The 23,304-nt window shown below is 41.8% G+C and overlaps 1 protein-coding gene across 2 annotated transcripts in view; it reads right to left on the bottom strand.

Annotated features, from left to right (window-relative positions):
- ADCY8 (adenylate cyclase 8) overlaps positions 1-23,304 on the bottom strand; it is a 228,347-nt gene that overhangs the window by 31,428 nt on the left and 173,615 nt on the right. For both annotated transcript variants that reach the window (XM_057532097.1, XM_057532098.1), the window contains 2 exons: positions 13,449-13,621; positions 5,181-5,259 (listed from right to left, as the gene is read on the bottom strand). In XM_057532097.1, coding sequence (XP_057388080.1) covers positions 5,181-5,259; positions 13,449-13,621 — 252 coding nt within the window. The remainder of the gene's footprint in view (positions 1-5,180; positions 5,260-13,448; positions 13,622-23,304) is intronic.

The following is a 23,304-nucleotide window of genomic DNA, read 5'->3' as shown; positions in this document are numbered from 1 at the left end:
CAGATCAGGGCTCGAACCCGTGTCCCCTGCATTGGCAGGCAGACTGTCAACCACTGCGCCACCAGGGAAGCCCAACTTGTCATATCTTTGACAGTGGGGTGGTCTACTCCTTTCAACATAACCCCAGTCTCTGGTCGTCTACTTGCTTTCTGGTACCAAAATATGTTCCAGGCTTGTACATTTTCCTCCCTAAATTTCAGCCTTTTCTGCAAAGACTACAAGGTCCAGTTGCAAGACAAGAACATACTTTGCATTTTGACTGCAGGTCACTGCATCTAAGGCATGTTCATAAAGAGATATTTTAGTCCAAGTACAGTCCTATCTCTTCACAAAGCCAGTCTCGTGAAGGCATGCATCACATATTTTTCAGACGTCCATGGAAGGAAAGTATTCCGTTTCAGTTTACTAAGTACCTACTATGTGTTAGGGGCTGGGCATATGGAGGTAAGCAAAACAGTCTCTTTGTCAGCTGAGTGGTGATAGGAGAGCACAAAAAAGAAAGAGATCATTTCAACACCGTGTGGTCAGAGCAGACATGAAGAGAAAAGCAAAGCAAAACGAAGGCATGGACACTGAGTTTTTAAAAGCGAACATTCTTAAGCATTTGCTCAAGAAATGTCAATTGATTTGGAAGTGCACTCTCCTAATTTTTGCCAAACCATTTAGGAACTGGCTACATGAAAAGAGTACCAAGGGAGCTAATACACATTGTTCATATGTTTTGTGCCAGGCTCTGATCACAGAAAGATAACTAACACTGGCCGAGTTCTTGCCTTGGACCAGGCACTGTTCTGAGCACTTCGTAAGCACTGAAGGTCATTTACTCACACGACAGCTCAACAAGGGAGGTACTTTATTATACCCATTTCACAGCCGAGGAAATGGAGGCATAGTAAGGTGAAGTCAGGTGCCCAAGGACTCACAAATAGAGGCTGGGATTTGAACTCAGGGCATTTTGACTCCAAGCTGTGGCTCTTAACCCCTATAATCTATGTCTATGACCTCATTCAGCCGTTCTCCAACTGTCAATAGATAACTATTAGACTTTTCACTTTGCAGGTAAAGAAATGGCAGGTCTGGGCTGTTGAGCATCTCAAGGTCACCGATTCTCCCAGCACCATTGCTGGGATGCAAACTTAAGAATTTCGTGCCAAGGCTTGGGTCTTTCTTTCTAAGCTGCACAATTCCAGTGCCTGTCTTTATCAGACCTAGAAGTAAGTGACTGGAGACCTGACCTCATTAATCTCTGTCTCCGTGCACAGGTGTGACTTCCTTTGCTCTAAATGGACATGCTGAGGCAAAGCCCAAATCTCAGGGCTGCACGTGAATCAGGCACGAGGTAGGAGGCACCTGACCGTCTGCTCTCTTCTGTCCAGCGTTCGGGATGTTCACCTGCCTCGGAGGAAGAGGTGTTTGGCATATCGCTCCCCATATGTGCAGGATGAGCTTTCCCAGTTATACAGTTACATAACCGCCTCTGTCACTCTGGAGATGTAAAATTACACATGCTCCCACTGGGATACTGCTGCGTACCAGGCATCAATGGGGATTATTCAGCCTTTAACAAAAATAGAGGGCCTCTGAGTCACAAGGGAAAACGATGGAAGCTGGTAGCAAACCCAGGAGTAGACGGACTTGATCCGGATGAACAGGACTCTGATGGATGTTATGAAATGACACTTGAAGTGATGCACTCCTGCAGAAAGCATCCTCTAACAGACAGGCAGCGGCACACGGTGGAAAGTGAACGGACCTAGAAGTTCAAGCATTTGGATTCCTGTTTCTGTCTGGTCCTCCTTATTGTCTCTGTGACCTCAAGTGACTTGAGTCTCTGCTCCAGCCTTGGGACCAAATGGATACTAATACTTTCTCTGTGTGTTGTGTTCTCTTCTTTGTTGTGTTGTTGTTGTCATTGTTTGTTTGTTTGGTTTTTTTTTTTTTGGCTGTGCTGCATGGCTTGTGGGATTTTAGTTCCCCGACCAGGAATCGAACCCGGGCCCTCAGCAGTGAAAGCACAGAGTCCTAACCACTGGACCCCCAGGGAATTCCCTGTTTGTCTCAGACTCTTGCTTTCAGAGTAAAATATTAATAGCTCACAATTTTTGAGCACTTATTCTATGTGCAAACCACTGGGAAAGGTATATTATAATCATATTCTCATGTAATACTACATAACAAAATTATAAAACCTGTTATTATCATATCCATTTTATAGGTGACAAAACTGAGACAGAAAATTAAGTAAATTACTGAAGGTCACATATTTACTGAGTGGCGGAGTTGGGGTTTGAATCTTACCTACTCCTCTCCAAAGCTTACATCTGTAACTGCTACAGTTATGGGATGTAGTTACATAATTTCAAAACCTTTTGAAAGTTAAGAAGAAAAAAGAAATCAGATATCACTTGAGCACTCAGACCCTCACTATTCACTTATATATTCTTACTTTATACACATCTTCATGTGATGAGGTTATCTGCTTTCCCAGGACAAATGGAGAATAGAATAAACTGAATCAGAATGGTGGAAAGGTTTTGAGGAAGGGAGCACTGAGAGGGGACAAAGTAATTCCTTAAGGTGACAGAGAAGATAGAAACATCCTTCTTATTATGGAACAAAGACCCCTACTCTGAACTTGCTCTCTCTTAGCTATCTCTGAGAATTTCTCACTTGTCAGTTTAAAACCTGTGTGATGGAGTGTACGTATGTTTTTCTCTAGGATTGCCTTGTCTGATTCTGTCTTCACGGCCCTCAAATGGGTTGTCATTTGCATGTCAGACTAAGGAGTTCTCTCCTGTAACTAGAAGCCATCAAGATGTGGAGGACATGACCCCAGCTCTCATAGAAAACCAGAAAGACCTAAATATAGGAATTCTGTAAATGGCCAGACTTTGACATTTGGCTTCATGTTTCACCATAAATTCAGCTAAAATTGAAAAGCAAGGTAAGGTCATATTGCAGGATTGAATGCCCTTGGCATTGTGAAGATATGCAGACAATTCTTTCTGTCTTTCCCCAATCTAGAAAGTGGAAAGGTGGGGTTTGGAGACAGATCTGGGTTTGAATTCTAGTTCTCTCACTTACTAGCTGAGTAGCCTGACTTTCTTCAACTGTAACACAGGATCCATAATAACGACCGTTAGGGTTGTTGAGATGATGCAATGAGATAACACAGGTGAAGTGCCAGGCACATAGTAGGAGCTTGATACATATTAACTCTTGCCCCCTTTTCTTCCATTGCCAAGTTTTATTTACTCTTTTTCCCCCTTGACTACATTTTACCACCCCGCTTTATTACAAATAACTTACGTATGTATCTCTAGCTTCTAGGTTTTTAGCTGTTTCATCCCTGGTTTCTCAGGATGCGTTACCTCCCTGTCTCCATGGTGATTTCTCAGTGGTATGTTTCTATTTCTGCTCTGGCTGATAGTCTTCCTGTTTTGTTTTTTTCCTTTCCTGGTTACTTTGTCGAAGCACGCACAAAGAGAGATGGGCTGGGATCCAGAGCACGGCAGTGAAGCAGACAGGGCCTGGCTCTACCAGAAAGTGAGAATCTCCCCCGGTGAGGAATGTTACTGAATTCATGGTCTGAGTCTGCATGGAGAAATCGTACCGGCCGTGGAGAGCAGGTGACACCTCTTGGGTAAAGCCTGTTATAATGCTCCCATGCAGAATAATTTCCTGCTTCTTTGACTCTTGAAGTCCTTGAACAAGTCTGGTCCACACATAGCACATCCCCCATTGCATTATTTAGGGTCTGCTCTCCTCCAGGAGACAGGAGCCCTTGGGGCCAGGGATGGGATTTTGCACAGTGCTATCCATGGTGCCCACCCTAGATCCTGGCAGATGGGGAAGTGGCATCAATACGGTAGGCACTTTATCTACTCAGGACAAATCAGTGATGAAGCGCTTCCTCTATTTCTGTAAGGCAGTGCTCAAAATGCTGCACACAATCATCTCAAATGATGCTTCAAAACAGCCCTAGTCAGGTGTTACTATCTTATTTTAGAGAGGAGGAAACAGAGGCTCAGGGGGATAAGTTACTTGCCCAAGGCCACAAATTTCTGGGAGGCAGGGCAGGATTTGGAACCTTGGCCTGGATGATCCTCAAACCTGATGGGGAGTTTGGGATTGACATGTACACACTGCTATATTTAAAACAGATAACCAGGGCTTCCCTGGTGGCACAGTGGTTGAGAATCTGCCTGCTAATGCAGGGGACACGGGTTCGAGCCCTGGTCTGGGAAGATCCCACATGCCGCGGAGCAACTGGGCCCGTGAGCCACAACTACTGAGCCTGCGCGTCTGGAGCCTGTGGTCCGCAACAAGAGAGGCCACAATAGTGAGAGGCCCGCGCACCGCGATGAAGAGTGGCCCCCGCTTGCCGCAACTAGAGAAAGCCCTCGCACAGAAACGAAGACCCAACATAGCAGTCAATCAATCAATCAATCAATCAAATAAATCTTTAAAAAAAAAAACCCAAAAAAAACAGATAACCAACAAGGACCTACAGTATAGCACAGGGAACTCTGCTCAGTACTCTGGAATAACCTAAATGAGAAAAGAATAGATACATGTATATGTGTAACTGAATCACTTTGCTGTACACCTGAAACTAACACAACATTGTTAATCAACTATACTTCAGTATAAAATAAAAATTAAAACAAAAAAACCCCAAACCTGAATGTTTACCTAGTTTACACAACTCCTATAGTAATAGAACTGGGAGGGGTCCCAGTTTGCCTCAGGCAGAAATTGAAAGCTCTTTTTTTTTTTTTAACAATAGTTTTATTGAAAGAGATATACCTAAAGGGAATGAAAACCATATTGCTCTCCAAATCATCTCCATCTTAGTTTTTTATTAAGTGATGCGTACTAGGAATTGATTCTTTAAGAATCACAGCTTGCTGGGAGTTCCCTGGAGGTTCGGTGGTTAGGACGTGACGCCTTCACTGCCGGGGCCCGGGTTCAACCCCTGGTCAGGACACTAAGATCCTGCAAGCCACGCAGTGAGGCCAAAGGAAAAAAAACAAAACAAAACAAAAAAAGAATCACCACTTGCTGCAAGCAACTAGAGGTCATTTATTGCAGAGATGAGTGACTGCCTCTCAGGTGAATTTTACGGCAATGGGAAATGCCAGGTAATCAACGGCAGTTAGAGGAAAATGTCAGATTACCTGCTGTCCATGGTAGAAGACAGCGAGGAGGAACATGGCCATCAGCAGCAGTGACGCCTCCTTGGTCCCCAGGAAATCTCTGTTGGAAGAAGAAATGCAAATGGTGGCATGGTTATTGACAACCATGGAGGGACTTCAAGGAGGCCCATTAGGAAACTGAGGTTCAGACCGGAGTGGGATAAAAAGAAAGAAGCAGTTGTTTTTTGAGCTCCCACTATATGATAGGGGCTTCTCTGTAAGGCTTTCATACAGGCTAATTCCGAACTCAGTTGATCCCCAAGGGTATGAGGTCACATAGGTCATACCTGCTGGGAGCCTCTAGAATCCAGCATCTAGACAATGAACTTACATTAATAATGATGTCTTCTATTTGCAAAACACTTTTTCTAGATTTCAAAGAGCTCTTATACTTTCTTGTCACAAAAATCCATGTGAAGACAAACATCCCCTCTTTTTCTTTAGATGTTATCCTATTTAAGAGGCAGGCAAGGTACTTGCTTTGTGGCAGCCCCTGTTCTAAGGGCTATAAGAATCACACTTAGGTTTTTATATAAATTCCTATTTCAATTTTGGGCACTGTTGTTACCCTCTTTGATCTCTTTTCTACATGGCTGCTAGAATATCTTTTATCACTAAAGCCAGATCACATTACTCTTTTGTTTCATAGCTTCCCAACCACAAGCATACATATACTCAGAACTCACTCAGAGGTGGCTTAACTCTGATGTGGTTAAGGACACAATGGGGCCATCACGGATGAGACGCAGTGCTCAGAGACAGTAGAATGGGCATTAATATGGCTGCACCCAGGCAATCTCCAGTTTTCCCTTTTCTATTCTCACTGGAGACTAGCATTTGTAGCATGGGGCTTAGGGAAATGGGGGCATGATCCCAGCTGCCAAGGCCAGCTTCTCACCTAGCTTTATGCTAAAAGACCCTCCCAGCTTACACAGGGCCAGCCCCAGTCCAGCTCTCCAGGTAGAACAGGGACTTAGGAATGGAAATGTGCTTACTCTTGGGGAGGTATTGTGCACACGGGGACCCAGGGGACCAAGGAACTCTGTGGGCTGAAACAAGATTCAGATTTGTGAATTCCTAGCTCCATCTGCTTTTCCTTGGAGATCAGATGCTAATAAAAGATAAAACTCACTATTATATTTCTTTTCTGTAGCTCCAGTGAAGCATGTAATTACTGAGCATCTACTGTGTACCAGGCACATGCTAGGATACAGAACTGAAGAAGGCACGTCGTCTCTGCCCACAAAACAGTTCAGAAAAGGAAAGAACCAAACAGACAGATAATTTCATAACATGATACACTGCCTAGTAAGGATACACTCTTGTTACCATGGGAATATATGGGAAGAGAAAGTAACCCAGGCTGGATATTCAGGGAAGACTCAAGAGCTGAATATTAAAGGTCGATAAGACTTTGGGAGGAAAAGGTGGGATGCATTCTATAGGTACGAGACATATATCTTGCTTAGCTAGCTGGTCAACAAGCCTCTAGTGTAGGGAGGATAAGTAAATATCATATACCAAGTGAGGCCACATGCAGACTCAGATCTATTAGGGCTTTCCGCCACCAGTGTTGAAGTGAAGAGTGAGCCATATATTGTCAATCCAGAATTTTAGGGACTAGGACCCATTCATTCATTCATTCATTCACAGTCACCATAGTGCTTGTTTTGGGGAATAGGCACATTTCAGTACCACCCTTTCCTTCATGTCAATTAATTCTCTGGCCCCTGAAGTTTGTGGACTCCTGAAAAAATAATACAAGTCATGAGTTTTGTAGTCATGCAGACCCAGCTTCCAATCTCAGGTCTGCTGCTGACCAGTGGTTTGACCTTGGACAAGCCACTTAATATCTCTGAGCCTCAGTTCGTTGCCCTGTGAAAGACTCTAGCTGCCTTTACCTCCCTAATTGTGAGAATTAATTGACCAAATCTTGGTAACGTGTTTGGCATGGTGTGTGGCCCATGTCTCCCTCTCTTTACCCCCTAAAGCTCCCAGCCCATCATCTTGCCCCTGGTGGTGGCATTTTACAAAATCACTCGTTCACACGGCTTAGTTTGAATGGGAGATGTCCTATGCTTAGCTCCTCGTGAATGAACTCCTGCTCTGACCCGCACTTCTGATATCCTTTTCTTTGTGATGCAGAAGACTTTTTAAAGCTCAGCAATTTATCACTTAAAACACACTTTCAAGAGAAAACATAAACACCTCTTGAATCATTTTGAAAGCAGTGGTTGACTAAAAACAGAGAGATGGCTAGATCAAATTTGGAAGAGAAGTAAAGGAAAATTATGACTGGTCTTTGAGTCTTCAGGATGTATTTCAGATGGAAAAAAATATGACCTGAGTAGAGGCTACAAAATATGCACAGTAAGTCAGCCTGGCCAAAGAACATCCAGAAAGAACTGTGACTTGAATTTAGAAGGGATTTTTTCTTTTTTTTTTTTGTAGCTTCTATGACTATTTGAAGAAATTCCAAAGAGAGCCAAATGGCTGAAATCTGTACAATATCTGCTAGATATTGGGTGGCAGAGACATAAAACCCAGGACATTTTGAACTAATTTATTTGTATTAACAAAATTACTAAATTAATACTATCCTCTCCCTATGCTCATAGAAAAGGACATATTAAGTGAAAACTCATGTAGAATAATGTGATTCTCAAGGATACCACAATCTTTAGAGATCATCTTATCTGATGTCTTATAAAAATTCATATTTAATTTGAGTGTTAATCATTAGAGAAGTACTCATTCTAGTTGTAGTGGATTTGGAAGCTAATACAAATTCTCAAATAAAAAAATAAAAATAAAAATTATCCTTCAGCCTTCCACCCAGAGAAAACAATGGTTAATATTTTGGAATCACCTCAGTGTCATTTCCTTTTCCTTTATGCAAAAATATATTTATGTTTACAAATTTAGAACTGTATCGTTCATACTGTTTTGTAACCTACTTTTGCACTTAGTATGTATTATGAAATAATTCCGTGTAAGTAAATACTTTACAATGTGAATTTAATGGATTCATCCAATTCCATATTATGTGTACCATACATAATATAATAGTCCTTGCAAGCCTTTTCATTTATTGGTTGAAAACCGAGGCCCAGAGAGAAGAAGGCACTTGCTTGAGGTCACACAGCTGATTTGTGTCCCAGCCAGGATGAGAATTCACATCTCAGGCACCAAGTTCGGAGCGTTAGCCATTGAGCATCTGAAGCCAAATTTTAAAGTGGCTATTAGCTCCCATTTCCCCTCATGAAACCCAAAATAAACCAGCCAGTTTGAATTTATCTTTTATTCTGTTGCCATACTAATGACTGCATTTGCTTAGCGCTGATTCTGTCATACCTCTAATAACACTTTGCATACATTGCCTGCTTTAATTGTCATAGCAACACTTAAAGTAGTATTATCCCTATTCTAGTAAAGCAGAAACTGAGACTCAGATGCTAAACGATACACTCCACCCCACAGATCTAGTGAATGGTGAAGGCTGGCTGTCAATCCAGATCTCAACGATGCTTTTTCTGTAGCTATCATGCCCTCCCACATGCACGTACTTATAAATACTTGCCTCTAAGCTCCCTATAGTGTCTTATTCATCTGCGACTCTGCAGGGCCTACCAAAGCCCACAACAGAGGTATGACACTTAAGTCCGAAAGCAAATTGTGCTTACAGGATGGGGAGCACAAAGTTTACGGGTAACGGTGAGCAAAAATCATAGGGTTGTAGATAGATGACACTTAGCCAACCGTGAACTAATGGTGTAATATGATTCTAAATGAAATAATACTTCTATCAGTCACTCATTCATCTCATATTTCATTCAACAAACATTGAATTGGACACCTGCTGCCAGATACTCCACTAGGTGCCAAAAATATGAACATGAGTAATGGCCCTTGCCCTCAAAACTCCTATTCTAATGGAAGAGGAAGACATGGCAATTAATGATTGGAAGAGACAGAGATAAGTGCAATGATAAAAAATTATGTGCACAGATTAGACAATGAGGAATGATCAGAATGGGCTTCCCTGAGGGGGGAGGGCCTTGAGTATGATGTGTTGGCGGGGGAGGTGTGTGCAGAATCTGGTAACCGGCACGTGGTTCCCTGTGGCTAGAATAGGGGCCTATAAATGGTGACCTGTGGAGCTGCAGGAGATAAGGTTGGAGGAGTCAGTGGGACTCCAGGGAGAGCTTGGACGTTCTTGACAAGCAGGTTGAACTTTTTGTTCCTTAGAGGCAATAGGGAGACCCTTCAGGATTTTAAGAAGGATAATGTGTTGACCACGTGGCTTTGACGGCTTTGAGGAGGGTGGATTGAGAGTGCAGGCCGGGGGATCAGGTAGGGTACAGCAGTCCAGAGATGGTAGTAGGGATATTTCTAGAACAGCAGTATTTGTGGTATAGAAGGGGTCATGTCTGATAATAATCGTTAGTATTCATCAAGCGCTTATGCTATGCCAGACCTTGTGCTAAGTTTCCATGATCACATTTGACGTCTCATATATTCCTACAACATAGGAACTATTATCATCCCCACTTTACAGATGAGAAAAACAGGGCTTAGAGAGGTCATCACTTTTAATTAATTGGCTCAAGATCACACAGCTGGTTGATGGTGGCAATGGCATTTGAGTCCAGGTGGTTTAGCTCCTAAACTTGTACTCACAAATGTCATGATGTAGTCTTCCCTGTAAGGGACGCTGAGAAGGATGAATCTTTAGGGACTGATAAGATATCAGGTGCCTCCCCTGTTTTGGGCTTAGTCATCCACGGAGACAGGGGCTTGTCAGGGAGGGGCCTCATGAGACGATAGACAGTCTGAGTATCTGGGATCATCTCCGTGTGGATGCAGCGAGGCTGCCCTGAGCAAGGTTCTCTGTACTTTCCCGGGCACCTGGCCCTCAGGAACATCCAGCAGAAATGCCCTGAACCAATGTGAGCTCCTACAGGGTTGGTTAAATTCCAACAGCATGAGCAGACCGTGATTGCCAAATGGACCCACAGTTTGACTGCTGACCCGTTGACTTACAACGCAGCTGAGAGGGAAGGCTCAACGAGCTCTTCCATTCCTTATTCATTTAATTCTGTTGATAGCAGAGTGTGAGTGAATACAAGACTAACTGATAACTGACCTTGAGTCAGGAAGAAGCTGAGAAAAGCACTTGAATGTCAGCAGCAATGAATTTGGGATTATGCTTTACTCTTACAATCCTACTTAACAATTTAACTACCAGTTTTTCCTTAAGACCTCAAAACAGAATTCAGAACTAAACCTTTCTCCTAAAAATGAAGGAGGGGATAGGGATGAACAGACACTGATCACATACTATGTGCCACGCACATCAGAGCCTCACGCAGCCCCGTACCAGAGTGTAGTTACTCCACTTCACTGATGGGTAAAGCGAGGTCCAGAGTTGGGAAGAGACTTTCCAATGCAACAGAGTCTGGATCTGAAGCCAAAAGCCCTGGCTTGTTCCATTAATGCTGTGTTTTCCTCTGAATGAATAGATTTTAGATGGTTTAATTTTTTATTTCTACTACAAACGTGGCCTATTTGGTTCATACATCTCTTGGCCGCCTTTTGTGCTGGCTTCTGCTTGGCCATGGGACATCTCTTGACACTAACTATTTTACCTAATTTGAAACTGTTTTGACTTTCTTTGAACCCTGGGCATATGGTGAGAGATTCTTCATCTTGATTTAAGAGAGATGTATGCATTATTTACAAACATGGACTTTGGAGCCAGAAAGACCTGAGTTTGAATCTGGATCTGTCACCTACTGGCTATGTGCACCCGGGTAATTGTTGAACCTCTCTGAGCCTGTGCTCCTCACATGGTTGCCGTGAGGGTTAAATAGGGTAGCGGATACAAACTGGATGATGCAGATGCGTGACAGATACAAATTAGTACCTAGAATTTATAAGGAACCTTTACAAATCTAGTAAGAAAAAGGCAAACCACCTAATAAAAAACCAGGCAAAAGACATGACCTGGAAGTTTACCGAAAATGGTCAATAAACAACAACAAAAAAGATGCACAAGTTTACTCATGATCAAGGGACTACTATCGAAAATAATGAGATAAAATTCTCACTCAGGAATTCAATAAGAATTATAAGGACCGCTGCCTATAAGAGAGAAATTGTTCCAATCTTGTTGGGGAGCCATTTGGCAATATTTTAAAATGTGGAAAATGCAGGTACCCTATACTCCAGCTAGTGTGCTTTTAGATCTAAACCCCAGGAGACATTTCCAATGATGATCACTGAAGTACTGATAGCCTTTTAATAGGTCAAAGGATAAACATATTTTGGGGGAAAGTGGAGGGTGGGTGGTGGTGGTGGGATGAATTGGGAGACTGGGATTGACATGTATACACTGATGTGTATAAAATAGATAACTAATAAGGACCTGCTGTATAAAACAATAAAATAAAATAAAATTCAAAAAAAAATAAATCAGATCTGTAGATATGAAGCTGGATGGATCTAAAAAATACAATATTGCATGGCAACACAAGAATTTTGTAAATAATTTATAATACAGACAAAACTAAATATATATAATATATAAAATATATAAAACACATGGATGGGAAGCATATATATTAAGTGCATTAGAAGTTGACTCTTGGGAGGAGGATAAAAGAATAATGCTGGGAAAGGGAACTTCAACAATATCTGAAATAACCTTATCCTTTTAAAAATGCAGAAAGAAACATGACTAACTGCTAGCATTGTTTATTTCCAGGGGTTGGTTCATAGATGTTCACATTATTAGTATCAGGCACATTTTCTGAGGCTTCTTGAACTATCTTAGCTTTTTTTTTTTCATTTTCATTTTCATTTTTTAATTTTTAAAAAACTTTTGGGGGCTTCCCTGGTGGCGCAGTGGTTGAGAATCTGCCTGCCAATGCAGGGGACACGGGTTCGAGCCCTGGTCTGGGAAGATCCCACATACCGCAGAGCAACTGGGCCCGTGAGCCACAATTGCTGAGCCTGCGCATCTGGAGCCTGTGCTCCGCAAAAAGAGAGCCCACGATAATGAGAGGCCCGCGCACCGCGATGAAGAGTGGCCCCCACTTGCCGCAACTAGAGAAAGCCCTCGCACAGAAACCAAGACCAACACAGACATAAATAAATAAATAATAAATAAATTAAAAAAAAAAAAAAAAAACTTTTGGCTGCACCGCGTGGCACGTGGGATCTTAGTTCCCTGACCAGAGATGGTACCCGCACCCCCTGCAGTGGAAGCACAGAGTCTTAACCACTGGACCTCCAGGGAAGTCCCTTCTTGAACTAACTTGACCTCATCTTTCTCTCAGCCTGTTGGCCACTTGTTCTGGTCTCAGTGAGACCAATGTGCTTCCCACCCTCGAGGTCAATCAGCAACATGCTCAGTGTCTGGCTCTTTCCATCACTTCTGGCTCCCATGAAGCTCCATAAGGCAGTTGTGGGATCTGGTTTCCCCAAGGGCTGTGGACATGGCCAAGTGATGTCACCAGCACGTACATCCAGAGATGAACTGTGACTAATGGGAGAAAGAGGAGGGCAGGAGCCAGTAGATCCCTCTCCCCTCCTCTGTTTGTGACACTTCCCGACCTCATCACCTACCCAGAGATACTTCAATTGGCCAAATGAATGCATCTTCCAAGGCACCAGCTTTGCAATTCTTGGGGCCAGCACAACATGGCATTTGCTTGTATTTACTTCCCATCCTTTTCTTCTTCACGTCTCTTTTCCCTCACTTTTGCTGCCCTGGGTTTGCATTAGCACTTCATGCTTGCCTCAGGCTCTGTTCTCTAAGGAATCTAGGCTAAGTTTTTCTTTGGTATATTTCTATATTTCAAAAATAACAAAATGCAAGGAGTATAGTAAATGCTCAATGCACAATGTCTGCTATTACTAATAGTGCTACAGCAAAATTATAATCAGACCCTTCAAATCTTAGAGCTATTAAAGTTGAAGGAGTCATCAACTATTAGATTTGGGGAGACCTGAGCTATGGTTTAGTCCAAACTTTAATTCATTAATTAATCTGTAATGAATATACAGGATAAAATGGAAAACTAGGAATTTTGCCTAAACTGGTAATCCAGAGAGTGTACACAACAAGAAATATGTTGATATTCCTTAAGTCCCCAAATTTTGATAACTCTACCTCGATCGTTTTCCCAATGGTTCCGCTTCCCACTGAAAGTTGAGCACTTTTTGAACACAGTGATGGGCACTTACTCTCCACTGTGATTCAGTTTGTCATAGCGCAGAAAGAGTCCTGCATAGATGGTCTCGGTCAGAAGGGCATAGATGGCAATCATAATCAGCAGCACAGCCAGCTTCAGGACAGAGTTAAGTCGGAGGAAAACCGCACAGGTCACCATGGCCAACACCCCCGTGAAGACGAAGTACTGAAAACAGAGAAGGTAGGCGGTCAGATTCAACAGGAATGTGGGAGGCTCATTCTCCTAGTCATGGATTCCAATGGGTCTCTTTATACAGATGTTTGCTGAGCATCTCCATTTGGAGGTCTCAGGCCATCCTCAAATTCAACAGGTCCCAAGTTGAACTCATCACTTCCTTACCACCGCCCAAAACTTTGTTCCCTATTCTTGGGGGAACCATTTGCACCATTCCTCAAGCCAGAAACCTTGGTCTCTCATCTTTGCTGCCTTTCTTTTCCCCCACATTCCACAGCCAGGTCATCCTAAGTCTGTAGATTCTACTTCCTTAATAGATTGCACATCTATCCACTTTGCTCCTTCTACCCTGTTTCTGTTTCAGCTCTCACCTACAGTTTGCAACAGTTTTCTGGCAGCTCTGGCAGCTTCTAGCTCCCAATCCCTACTGAATACACACTATTATTCTCCATCCAGTATTTCCACAACACAGATCTGATCATGTCACTCCTTAACTTGAAGTCTTTTCATTGCTCTCCATTCCCACAAATTATATTCTCCTTCCTACATGGCAAAACTCTCAAGACCATCATATATCAGATTTCCTTTCACTTTCCAAATCCCAACATATGCTCCAGCCTCACTATCTATTGGCTCTCCCCCATAGGTCTTTCCCTGCTCTCCTGTGCCTCAGTGCTTTGCATCTCCAGTGCCCTGTTTCTCAGGTTTCATCCATGTGACTAAGCCTTACTTCTCTCACAAGCATTAGCTCAGGTGTCCTCTCCTCTGAGAAGCCTTCATGCATGTCTCCAGGTGCTTCTGGATACAGCCTCATTCCTCCATAGAATCCTTCACAGCCCAGCATAATATCTGCCAGTCCATATATTTTTGGGGGGGCCACCCTGCACGGCATGTGGAACTTGCCCGACCAGGGATTGAACCCGTCCCCCATGCAGTGGAAGTGCAGAGTCAACCACTGGACCACGGGGGAAGTCCTGCCACTCCTTATGAGAAGTAGCTGCTCAATAGGCCAGTTGGGAACCACTCAAGGGCTATAATATTGGAGTGGCCCCCAGGTGTCAATCTGCCCAGCTAGATTTCAGCCTTCTGTAGGAAGTGTCTCAATCCATTTCCCTTATAGAAGTATCCCATGTATCATTCTGGATGGTAGGTTCGGATTCTGAGTATCCAGTAGGAAAAAAGAATAAAACTTGCATTATCCAAGGCCCACTTGGTGGCGGTACTTTGATTTTTATACACACTGTCTTCTCTTCTAATTTTCAAAGTAACTGGTCAAGATGGGAATCATAATTTCCATTTTACAGGTGAAGTAACTGAGGCTCATACAGCTTAAGTAAATTGTTCAAGTTCTCATAACTAGGAAGTGGTACCTAGGATATCTGGATACAACCGGTGCATGTAAACGTAACTCTAGTGGGCAGACTGGGCTTAATAATTTCTAAAACCCATTCCAGCCTTGTTATGCATGGTTTTTTCCAACAACTGGTTGTCTTCCCTCTCCTATTACACTGAGACAATTTCTGTATGGGCAGAGGCATAAGAATTTCTGGAAATCCCAGAGCAACTACTTAAGGCATGACTGCTGACTTTTTAAGTCAAGCTGACTCACTCAGGTCTACTTTCAACAAACAGTGATATCAACAACTGTGGACAACACCCTGAATAAGTTCCCCCCTGAGGGCAAAGGACCAGTGCCTTTATGGTGCACGGGGTGGACTCAGAAATGAATAAGGCACTGCCCTGCCCTTAAGGGGCCCAGTGTTTGGGAAGTCCTCTACTTTTGTCTCTTCCTTTCCTAATAAATCCAATTATGTCCTTCTCTCCAATAGGATGATAAGCTTTCTTCAACTCTCCTAAGATCTTCCCTTGGCAAGATTTTTAGGTTCACTCATCTTGATGCCTCTGTGAAGGAAGCTGTGAGTGAAGTGAGAAGGCAATAATAAGTTCATTGCTCAGGGTTTATTTTCTCCATCCAGAGAAACTCCCAAGATCTTCCATTTTAACAAATGGAGGAAAGAGGAATAGATCTGAGGGGTCCCGTTTCATTGTTACCTGCATCACAACAAATGGTCATGCATGGCTTTGTCAATGCAAATTACGAATCACTTATTAGGTCAAAAGTCATTGAAATGATTGTGCTCTTGAGCAAAAACTTATGAGGACACAACAGTGAAATTTAAAAAATGTAACCAGCACTTATTGCATGCATGTCATAATCATGGCATGGTGCTAGGCACTGGGAATTCAAAGAGATGGCCCAGGTCTAAAGGAATTCATGGTCTAAAATGTGAAATAGACAAAAATGCCAATGGTAGCATCCCGTGGAAAATGATCTTTCAGGAATGTGATCCAATGTGATGGGAATACAGAGGCAGAAGGAGTACATTCCGTCTGGAGGAAGCAAGTTTGGAGAAGGCTTTATAGGAGAGCTGAGTTTGAACAGGATCTCAAGGATGGATTGGATTTTACATGACAGAAAATGGAACAGGAAGAACATTCTGGGAGGACAGAATGGAGGGAACTAAAAGGTATAAAGGAACAAAGCTATAGGAGAATGAATTCCTTGGGTACATCAGAGAATCATACAATTGATCGTAAGTAGAACTAGTAACATAGGCAGGCAGGTTTCAAATGTGCTGCCCTCCTTTCTCTGCCAAGACTTCTGAAAGTGTAACAGCTAAATACAGTCACACGTTTGCACAATGGTTGAACGGATCTTTCTCTTTTTGTGGCCTCAACCAATTGTGTTAGCGTGCTCTTGCCAATCCATTGAAAGGAATCACCCCACTCACTGCCTTGCATGGTTTAGGCAACTTTCTACTTTAAAGCATAAAGCTGAACCTTCCCGTGATGCTGTAAACCACAAGACATCAAAGGAATGAGGCCCCTAGAAAAATAACATTAGGAGCTTCTCATCTGTTTCTTTTGTGCCTTGAATGAATAGTGGGGGTGGGACCAGGAAATGGGAGAAGAACAGAAGTGTTATGACTTTGTGAAAGCTTTGTGAAAACCCTTCTCTTTCAGCTGGGTCTGGACCCATCAATTGCATGCTTCCTATCACTTGGGAGGGTGCTGGATTCAATGCAATTCCCAAGTTTCTGTTAAACAACAAATAGTTTCTGTGTTCTTTTAAGTTACCCCAGGAACTTAGAAGGTCCACAGCTCCTAGAGTGTCCCTGAATGGACCCTAGGTATAGGGGTTCATAGGTGTGATAAGGCAGGAATAGGAGGGAAAGCCACATTGCAAAAACTCTTGCATGTTTCACTGAGAAGTGTGTACTTTATTTCACAAGGAGCCATGAATGGGTTTCATGTGTGTAGTGGATTCATTAGCTCAATGCTTTAGAAATAGGTTGTGGAAGGGAAGAGTACAAGATGGATTGTAATTAAAGGAGAAAAGCTGAAGATTTAAGGACAAGGTAGGAGATCTACCCAGTAGACTTAGAGGTCTTGGCTTAGACCTAAGAAATAAAAGGTGATGTGGAGGTGAGGAAAAGAGAAGAGTCAGAAGTGGTGCTAAGATTCCCAGCTTGGATTAACCTACTAAGAAAAAAAAACAACAGAAAAAGGATGGGGGAAAGGGAACAGGTTCAGTTTTAGGCCCCTCAAGTTTCAGGTACCAAAGGGATGATTCAGTAAGGACTCTTGAGAGCATCTACAAACACGAGGTTGCGGTTCAGAAGACATTTAGGGTCTCAAGACACACATTGTTCAGCTGAACTCACAGGTGTGGAAGACACCACCCAAGAAGAATATAAAGAATAAAGACAGAAGAGAGATTAAAACTTAGAGACTATCATGTTTGAGAGGCTGTGGAAGAAGAGAAGTAAGGACATCGATTAGGGATTGTTGGAGGCATGAGGAGGGGAATTAGGAGATAGTAGTGAAAAAACATATAGTCCAAAGAATAAAAATCTCCACAGACAAAGGTTTTGAGAGGAGCATTTAAACGGTAACAGAGAAAATATTTTCAAAATAATTTACAACTGGAAAGAAGGACACAGAATTTTATATATAATTACAACAATGCAAAATATGTACACAGATATGACACAGCATTCAAGTGAATTACTGCTCTCTGTAATGTTCTTTAATCTGATTGTAACACGCCGTATCAAATATATTCAAATGTATTCCCTGTATTCCCAAGGACTCTGTATCCCATTTAGTAATGGGGTTCTCTGCTTCTTCCTAGATCTTTTAAGGATGAAAAATAATAATGCCAGGATTTATATGAGAAATGTTAGATACTGGGCAAAGTTTCCAGCAATCTTTTAAGAAAAGGAACAGATAAGCTATATATTCTGAGGGAAGAAGAGACCCAATATTGACACTTCTTTTTTTTTGATCAGAAAAATAAAAAGATTGGATGCTGTAATGGGTGTCAGCACTTTGGTGCCCTAGTTAGGAAGAAAAGGTGCCCAAATTAGGAAAAAGATACTATGTATAAATAGACAACTGACCGGAACATAACTGTATAGCACAGGGAGCTCTACTTAATGCTCTGTGGTGTCCTAAATGGGAGGGAAATCCAAAAGGGACGGGATATATGTACATGTATGGCTGATTTATTTTGCTGTGCAGTAGAAGCTAACACAACATTGTAAAGAAACTGTACTCCAACAAAAAGTAATTTTTAAAAAAGATAGGGGTAGGGGATTAAGAGGTACAAACTACTATGTATAAACTAAATAAGCCACAAGGGTATATTGTACAGCACAGAGAATATAGCCAATATTTTATAATAATGTTAATTGGATTAGATTTTGAATCACTATGTTGTATACCTGAAACTAATATAATATTGTAAATCAACTGTACCTCAATAAGAAAAAGAGGTCACAGGCATTTTGGTAACTAGGTTGAAATGTAGGTAGGAGAAGATGGACTGACATCTTCAGTGCAGATGTTATGTGGTTAGAGGTTCTTATATTAGATGAACTCTAGGTAAGATGGGGGATCAACTGGCAGTGAGGATGTCTAGGCATCAGGGGTAAGTTAGTGGAAGACAGATGCAATAATAACTAAGCATTTTGTGGGGCATGTGTTCTGTGCAAGATACTCTACGAATGACTTTATTATGCTTCACCTTATTTAATTCTTAAAATGACCCAAGGACAGGTGTTACTCTTATGCCCATTTTACAGAAGACGGAAGTACCGTAACACTTCTCTGCTTCTTAATACCCAAGGTTTTCTTCTCTCAGATGATATATTGATTTGGGAAATTACAAATTAAGAATTTCTTCTAAGTCTGTACTGAAGAAAATTGGAGTCCCATGTCTTGACAAAGTGCTAAGGGGAGCAATAATCTGTTTGCTTGAAGTGAGCATTTAACAAACTAAACCACGCATTCGGGTTTCTACATTCGGTGGATTGAGGACCTGCCGGGCAGCAAGCATTGTTCCCGGCTGGAAGGCGCCATCCTAATGTCAGGACATTGTCATAATGCATCGTAAATTACCTTAGCTCTGTGTGCACATTTTCCTCTTAGAGGAGAAGGAGGAAGAAGAATTTTATACAATATCTCAAAGAAGGCCTTGAGCATCTGCCCACACATGTACTATATACCGGAGTGTCTGTACCCATTTGGTTGCCGCCAAAGTCCCGTGGCATTATGAACTCACAGAACAAGAAGGAAAGGGAGCAGATAATTTTTGGGAGTCACTGTCATTCAAAGAAAAGATTCCAACTTCCTGAGTCACACAAAATCTAACTCTTCGCGATTGCAAGTCTGGGTACAAGCAGAACGGTGAAGGGCACATGGGCCAACGACAGGGCTTCTCTGCCTCTCCCTGAGCTCTGACCCCTCTCATGGCCCAGGACTGAGGCTGGCACGAACCTGGGGCCACCCCGGGTGCTAGGTGGAGATAACTGATCTGACCCTCCAAGCTGTTTCCTGGTTGGATTAGGCAGGGGAAAGGGAATTTTGTGTGTGTGTGGTGCTCCGGTGCAATCTTACTCTGCTTTGGCTTGTTCTAGATCCTGGTTCCATGGTTGACCTCCCCTTTCCTCCCCAATACGAGAGGAAGAATGATGAATGTTCTCTAGCTCCTTATCGTTACTAACTTAGATCTGTTGAAAGTGCATTTAAATTCCACAAGCAGGTGTGCTGCTTGTGTCTGACTTGGGTGGAGGGTGACTCTTCTGGTTATTTCCTAGAAGGGACTGCAGCTCCGGTCACTATTTTTACCTCATAACAATGCACAGAAAGACATAGCTATGTTAATGATGTCCACAAACGATGACTCAGTATAACTATGAAGCAAAACTGAATCAATGAGCAGGCAAGTAGCTTTTTCTTATGGAAAGACATCACTACCTAATATTTTTAAATATAAGAATGATGCTTCTCCTGTTATTGGTCAATTCAACGTAGTCACCTTGGGGGACTATGTGCTTATCCTGACCATGCATCTTTGATGACTGAGCTCTGATCTCTGTAAATTATCTTCAGAGTCCATTTTTGAAAAACACCAAAAATGCAGTCTCTCTGTATTTGATTCCTAAACAGTGACGTCCAGCCAGATCACTCATCTTGGTGACTTTCAAAAATTAAATTTGTTCCCAGAGGATAACGACTTGACATTGTTGAACATACCTAGGAAGCATATGCTGTCAGCTAAGAACAATTAGCAAAGAGGACCATGGTGGCATTGTTTGAGTATGTGCATGCTCTCCAAGGCCACTCCCTTGGCCTGGGCAACAAGTGAGGGTCTGGAAGGGTCTGGCTCCCTGAGAATGATTCAACTCATGGTGGTCACCATTTTATAAATAATTAATAGGAGATTGATATTGCTATGAAACTGTGGCCTGTTCGGATATTTAGTCACATGGTATACACATGATTATGTAGATAATCTCACGTTTAGAGTATAAAGTCTTGCGCATTTTAAAAAAAATTTGTTACATCCCTATCTTCTTCCTTAAATTCAAATCTCTTCTTGGGCAGGCACTATTCACTCTTAGTTACCAAAGTGTTCAAGAAAGAGAGGGAGAGAAGAAGCTAACATTTAATGAATGTTTTATGTATATTATCTCTATTTGTCACCCAACCAATCTTGTAAGATAGGTAGTATTGTTAATAATCCCATTATACAGATGAGGAAACTGAGGCTCAGAGAGGTTAGGTGACTTGCCCAAGGCTACACAGCTAGTAAATGGCAAAAGAAGAGTGCTTGCTCATTCTATGTCACCACACAGCCTCTGTCATTCAAGCCTATTCTGTTTCCCAGGCACAATTAATGTCCTTAAAGCCTTGGAATCTAAGCTTCAGTGAGATGGGAATGGTTTTTTGGATCATATTGTGTTATTACGGCTTTTGGCACTTTGTGGGGAAAGGCAATTCCAAAAATTAATTATCATTTGGGAAAAAACAAAATGATCTCCTCTGTGTATTTAGCCATAACCTAAAATTGGCTCAGTGTAGAAGCAAAATGAGCTTATATAAGATCCCTCTGTTCAACTAGGAAAAGTTCTGAAATTACAGTGGAGCTATTTGACACTTATTCTTTGTTTGAATTATTTGGTGGGACTGCCACTGTGGAAGCCTGGGAAAATCTAATTTTATCCTGAATACTTGCTGGGGACTTTAGACCACAATGAATAAATTTTCCTTCAAAATCACTTAAGGTTCTGATTCCTACCTGAGGAGTTAACCAGAGAAATGAAGGCAAGAGTTTAGGGGAGCACCAATTTGCACAGTCACTTTTGGAATTTAAAAAAATCTGCTTATTTGCTTCATTATCACTGATTCTCTCTTCTCTTTTCATTGTTTCTCTCCCTGCTTTTTTGCTCCTTTTTGCTTTTTCTCCCTTTTATCTTCCTCTTTTAACTCCCCCCCTTTCTTCTCTCATCTTCATCATCATCATCATCATCAAGATGACTGATGTTTAATGAGCATTTATTATGTACCAGGAACTATAGTAAGTGTATACATATATTCTATCAATCTAAGTCTCATGACAACCCTGTGAGGCAGGCACAGCTGTTATACCCAGTGTGGAAATGAGGCTCAAAGAGCTTCAGTAAGTTGCTCAAGACCACAGTTATAAGCATCAGAGCTGCAATTTAAGCCAAAATGTTCTGACTACAGGTTTCTAACACTCTCTGTAATTCTGCTTCCCTCTTGTCTTTCTCTTTCTGATTCCTCTTTTGTACTTAATTTTTTAAGTGGCTTTATTGAGTTATGATTGACCTACAATGAACTGCATATATCTAACATACACAATTTGATGAGCTTTAGTATTTGCATAAGTCGGTGAAACCATCACAATCAAGAAAATGAACACTTGCATGAGTTTCATTGTATCCCTTTATAATTCCTCCCTCCCACATCCCAAGCCAGGAAACCACTGATTTCTTTCTTCTCTTACGTATCAATTTGCATTTTCTAGAGTTTTAGATCAGTGGGACCATGAAAATGCATACTTTTGTTTTGTTTTTTTTTGCTTATTTCCTTCAGCATAATGATCTTAGGATTCATCCATGTTATTGCACATATATCCATAGATCATTACTACTGATGAGCAGTAGTTCACTGGATGTTTGGTCTACAGTTTATCCTTTCACCTGTTTATAGACATTTGGGTTGTTTCCAGTTTTTGGCTATTACAAAGAAGGCTGATATGAACATTCTTTTCCAATATAGAAATATAACTTCATATTTTCTAATATAAGATATTTCTCATTATTTCTTTAAACAAGAAGTTTATTAAGCAACAAAATGCTTGACTTGAAGCGAAAACTATCTAGGACTCATTTCTTTTACAGTAATTTAACCCTACTTAAAGACTGATTGCCCTATATGTTTATTTCGTTATCTGATTGAATTTTCATTTTTGTAATACATACACACACACACACACACACACACACACACACAAATAAACAGTTTGATCTTAAAAAGAAAGAAGAAAAGTCTTGTTAGACTTTCAGTCTTTTAAGATTTTTTAGGAAGAACTAGAGCAGCATATAATCTAGGGATAATTATTGTATACTACTGAAGCAAGACTCATCTGATTGCTCTACTTAATGTCCCATGAATTATGATGTTTTTCAGTCTGGCTGGTGGGAAAAGACACTATTCCCAGCCCTGTGTGAGCGCTGGGCACTAATCCTTTCAGATGGTTCTTTCCCAAGCATTGCTTAGCTTCCTCACATGCATGCACTGATCGGACCCTCTGCAGATCTCTGAGTTTTTCTCTGTCTCTGCAACTCTCTTCTCTCTGGTAGTGAGTCCTACAAACTCTAGCCACCTTGGTCCCCCCAGATTCTCGGCTCTGTCTCCTCAAATCCGGGAGTTGCACAGAGTTCTGTGTGTGTTCTTCCAACCTGAGCCAGTGTGAAAACAAGATCTCTTAAAGCAAGATACATGGGACTTTCCTGGCTGTCCAGTGGTTAAGACTCAGCACTTCCACTGCAGGGGTGTGGGTTCGATCCCTGGTCAGGGAACTAAGATCCCATATGCCACGTGGTGTGGCCACAAAATTAAAAAAAAAAAAAAGAGCAAGATACAGCTCTGGCAATCACAGGGCTCATTTAATTTGCTTCTTGTTTTTCACGGATTGCTGTCCTTCAATACCTGATGCCCAGTGTCTTGAAAACTATTGTTTCATGTATTTATTTATTTATTTTTAAGCTGTTTCAGGTGGCAAGGCAAATCTTGTCTCTGCT

This window comes from Balaenoptera acutorostrata, chromosome 17 (genome assembly GCF_949987535.1).
Source record: "Balaenoptera acutorostrata chromosome 17, mBalAcu1.1, whole genome shotgun sequence".
In the NCBI taxonomy this organism is placed as follows: Eukaryota; Metazoa; Chordata; class Mammalia; order Artiodactyla; family Balaenopteridae; genus Balaenoptera; species Balaenoptera acutorostrata.
Note: the sequence above shows the minus strand (reverse complement) of the source record. Positions and strands in the feature narration are given on the sequence as shown.